Here is a 4,437-nt window from a genome sequence, read left to right as displayed (position 1 = left end):
GGTTTTGGCCTTAGAAAGCGGATAATTAAGTGCAATGAAATCTGGACAGTTTTGTTACAATACTTGGTCACCAGAAGGAAGAAGCATGGATTTAGAACTATGAAAGTCCTACATGGACTGTTGTCATTTTCTATATTGCACAACAGACTGATAATTTACAGCAAAGCACTTGTTAAAGGAGGAAAATGTCATTCCCTAGTTTATAGCACTTCTTCTTTGATAGTCCTATGAAGAGGTAATTCAGACATGTCTACCCCCAAGGGCTGCTGGTATTTTGAGAGTTTCTCTTTCATGTGGAATTTCTGGTGTTTCACTATGTGTGATCGATGGGAAAAACATTTCCCACACTCTAAGCACTTGTAAGGTTTCTCTCCTGTATGGACTCGCATGTGAGCCAAAACGTTCGACCTGTCCGAAAAACATTTCCCGCACTCTGAGCATTTATAGGGCTTCTCTCCTGTGTGAACCCTTTTGTGCCTTGCAAGAGACGAGCTATCAGCAAAACATTTCCCACATGCCAAGCATGCGTAAGGTTTTTCTCCTGTATGGACTCGCTGGTGTTTTACAAGACCTGATTGCTGGGCAAAAAATTTCCCACACTCCAAACACGTGAAAGGCTTCTCAGCTGTGTGGACTCTGCAGTGTTTTACGAGAGCTGAGGGCCGAGGAAAACATTTCCCACACTCCAGGCACTCATAAGGTTGTTCTCCTGTATGGAATATCCAGTGGCTGACAAGGGCAGAGTGCTGGTCAAAAGATTCCCCACACTCTGAGCATTTATAAGGGTTTGCTCCTTTGTGGACTCTCAGGTGAGTCACCACATGCGATCTGTCAGCAAAACACTTCCCACATTCAGAGCATTTGTAAGGTTTCCGCCCTGTGTGGACTCGCTGGTGCCTCACAAAGGCTGGGTTGTCGGGAAAACATTCTCCACACTGCAAGCATTTGTGGGGTTTTTCTCTCGTGTGGATTTTCTGATGGGTAAGAAGATAGGACTGTTGCGCAAAGCACTTGCCACACTCCAAACATGCGTAGGGTCTCTCTGCTGTGTGGACGCGACAATGTTTCACCAGGGCCGAAGGCCGAGGAAAACGTTTCCCACACTCCAGGCATTCGTAAGGTTCCTCTCCTGTGTGGACCCTCCAGTGGCTCACAAAGGCAGCATGCTGTTCAAAACAGTCTCCACATTCCAGACATTTATAGGTCCTCTCATCAACATGGATTCCCTGTTGGGTCACAAGGTCCAGCTGGTGAGCAAAAGAATTTCCACACGCCAAGCACTGACAAGATTTCTTCCCCATAAGGACTCGCTGGTGCACGACAACAAAATCTTTTCCACACTGTGGGCACGAGTCCTTTTCTGTAAGGTCCCCTGGTAGAATAAAGAGCAAATACGGCAAGATTCATTGTGATGCCTGAGAAAGAAGCTCAGAAAGGATACAAAAATGTGGAGGTGTTTTCTTTAAAAAGTCCCAAAGAAATTGAAATGATGGGAAAGCAGCTTATTCTGCCATGGCTCCCTAGGACTCTCCTGAGGCAGAGAGTTCAAATCATGTTCACTCACCCACTATAAAGAAGGTGGGGGAGGGATGATTCTCTTTAAGCAAAGGTAAAGGTTCCCTTGCTCGAAAGCCAGTCGAGTCCGACTCTAGGGTTGCGGTGCTCATCTCCGTTTCAAAGCCAAAGAGCCAGCGCTGTCCGAAGACGTTTCCGTGGTCATGTGGCCGGCATGACTAAACACCAAGGCGCACAGAACGCTGTTACCTTCCCACCGAAGTGGTACCTATTTATCTACTTGCAATTTCTTGCATTCGAACTGCTAGGTTGGCAGGAGCTGGAACTAGAGACGGGAGCTCACTCCGTCATGCAGCACACTCGGGTCTCAAACTGCTGAACTACTGACCTTCCACAGCCTGCAGTTCAGCGTCTTAACCACTTGAGCCACCGCAGCTCCTATGATTCTCTTTAATGGTACCCAAATTCTGCTGCCTCAGGTAGATATCCTATGTAATTATGGTTCGTGTATTTATCTGGGGCCATTTAATGGCGCAAAAGGGATGGTTAGTGAGCAAACAAGTAGTGAAAAATTCCTTTTCTCCTCTAGATTGGCACTTTAGGGAGAGATAAGACAACTAATACCCCTCGAAGGCTAGATCTGCCCTGGAGGCAGAGTCTTCCTTCATGATCTTTCTTCCAAGTATCGACCTGGCTTAGCTTAGATCTGATGAGATCAGGCTATATCATGCTGCCTTCCCTCCCAGCAAAATGTATAGTTAGCCATCTGTAAATGAACACTTTTTCTTCAGTTTCCCCAAGTACAGTAGAGTGAAGTGATCCAGCTATCTTAGCAGCACTCATTCCCAAGGACAGCAGACAGGAGGTGTACCAAGAGAAAGAAAACTTCCAGATGTTAAGATGGCTGACTTTCTGGAAAGAGATGAGAAATTCTGCTGCTACAGAACACTATGGGTGCTCGTTTTAGCAGCATATATAAAAAAAAATTTACCCTATGGGTTGGATCCTGACAATTTTTGCTACTAGGAGGAGGAGTGATTTTTAAAAAAACAAACAAACTGGGAAGTGCCAGATTGCAATACCATTAATGTTATAATGATCTATTACAACAATGTAACTAGTTCCCAGCTTTCATCTTTAAAAAAGTAAGCCTTTTCATTGCAGTGACATAACCTTATGCACATTTCCCCTTATAAGTCCACAACAAAAAAGGGCTTGAAACTTATATTTTTGAAATTGAAAGCTTGGAACTAGCATTGTTGCAATAGATCATTACAATGTAATGCTCTGGCAATATGGGAATTCCTGATTTTTTTTAAAAAAAAAACACCTTCCAGTGGAGGGGGAGGAAATGGGGGCTGATGCAAGGAAAAACTGCTATGTGTATGTGTTTTCATAACAGCAGTGAGAACTACCCAGAGAACCATCACCATGTGGAAGCAGCCTTAGTCCTATAAGTGGGGTTTTGCCACAGACTCCTCACCTGAGTGGTTGTCGATCTCCTTCTCATCAGGCACCCAGGGGTCTTCTCCTTGTTCCATCTGGGAGATGAGGTCAGGCTTTGTGACTGGAAATCCTGCAGGCAAGTGAACACAGAAGACAGCATTGACAGATGCAAGTTCTATAGGGTCTTCCGGACTCACCCTTTGAGGACATGGCTTCCTTACCCAACGACACCACGTTCCCGTAATTCTCCATCATGACTTCCTTGTACAAGGCTACTTGGTCCGGGTCCAGCAGAGCCCCCTGCCTCGCAGTGAAATACACGGCCACATCTTCAAAGGTCACCAGCCTCTGCCAAGAACAAAGAACCCTCAACCGGTCTTCACCACTGTGACAGCCAGCTGCTTTTCTCAGCTCCTCACCCACTCCGTCACACCTTCCTGTAGCAGTGACCAAGCTGGTTTTAGTTATGGCGTGGAACTGCGAGTAGTAAGTAAGGAAACGTTAACAAATAACTGTGCCGCTATTATAGAGGAAGCCTGGGGAGATTTCTACTACTTCCTGAGGTGATTTCTGAGGTGATTTCTACTACTTCCACCCTCCCCTTCTCCTGAAGAGATTCACACCGATGTCTTCCTTTCACAACACACACACACACAAATACGTTTATTGCCCCTTCTTTAGAAGGGCTCGATGTTTAATGGTTAGGTGGACGAGATGAGGAATGTAACAGCTTCCACTGCCCATTTCCACACATGAGGCTTCTGTTAAAGGAACAAGACTCCTTTGCTCCAGGTTGCTGGCAACCCAGAAGCTAGTCAGCCCCAAGCATTCTCTGTTGAGGCCTCCCCTTGGCGGAACGGCCCCGCCTGCCTGAAGAGGTCGGAGAAAGGCTCCCACAATTCCCTAGTTCTGCAGGAAGTGTCAAAGGGAACTGTTCAAGAGGGCATCTCTATAAAAGAAAAACGGGAAGGACTGTGACTCAGTGGTACAGCATCTGCTTAGCACGCAGAAGGTCCCAGGTTCAATCCCCAGCATCTCCGGTTAAAAGGACCAGGCAGCTGGTGATGAGAAAGACCTCTGCCTGAGACACTGAAGAGCCGCTGCCAGTCTGACAACACTGACCTTACAATCCTAGAGTTGGAAGGGACCTCCAGGGTCATCTAGTCCAACCCCCTGCACAATGCAGGAAATTCACAAATACCTCCCCCCACACACCCCCAGTGACTCCTGTTCTATGGTGGACGAAGGGTCTGATTCAGTATAAGGCAGCGTCATGTGTGTTCATGTGTGGTTGCTGTATAATGGAATGGCTCAGGAAAGCCCCGTTATAAAAGAAACAGGATGGTAGTCTCTCACTATATTTATTGTATGCCTTCTCTTGCTCTTACTACATTGGTCACAGCATGCACTCTCTTACACTGTGTTCTGTTGGCATCGTTTCCTGACTGTGTAATCCCAGACCTGTCGTGCCATTTG

The 4,437-nt window shown here is 46.4% G+C and overlaps 1 protein-coding gene across 1 annotated transcript; it reads right to left on the bottom strand.

The window, feature by feature from the left end:
• Positions 1 to 200: 200 nt before the first annotated feature.
• LOC107118456 (zinc finger protein 501-like) lies at positions 201 to 1,314 on the bottom strand. Its single transcript, XM_015420801.1, has one exon. It carries the CDS (start codon positions 1,299 to 1,301, stop codon positions 201 to 203), a length of 1,101 nt encoding a protein of 366 aa, XP_015276287.1. The 5' UTR covers positions 1,302 to 1,314.
• Positions 1,315 to 4,437: the final 3,123 nt, after the last annotated feature.

Source organism: Gekko japonicus, unplaced genomic scaffold, assembly GCF_001447785.1.
Source record: "Gekko japonicus isolate JY-2015 unplaced genomic scaffold, Gekko_japonicus_V1.1 scaffold1882, whole genome shotgun sequence".
NCBI classification, from domain to species: Eukaryota; Metazoa; Chordata; class Lepidosauria; order Squamata; family Gekkonidae; genus Gekko; species Gekko japonicus.
The sequence above is the reverse complement of the archived record's forward strand: the minus strand, read 5'-3'. Positions and strand labels throughout refer to the sequence as shown.

What these genes read in the sequence shown, in the direction of transcription:
- LOC107118456 (XM_015420801.1), bottom strand. Translation starts at nt 1,301, where the DNA reads ATGGGGAAGAAATCTTGTCAGTGCTTGGCGTGTGGAAATTCTTTTGCT.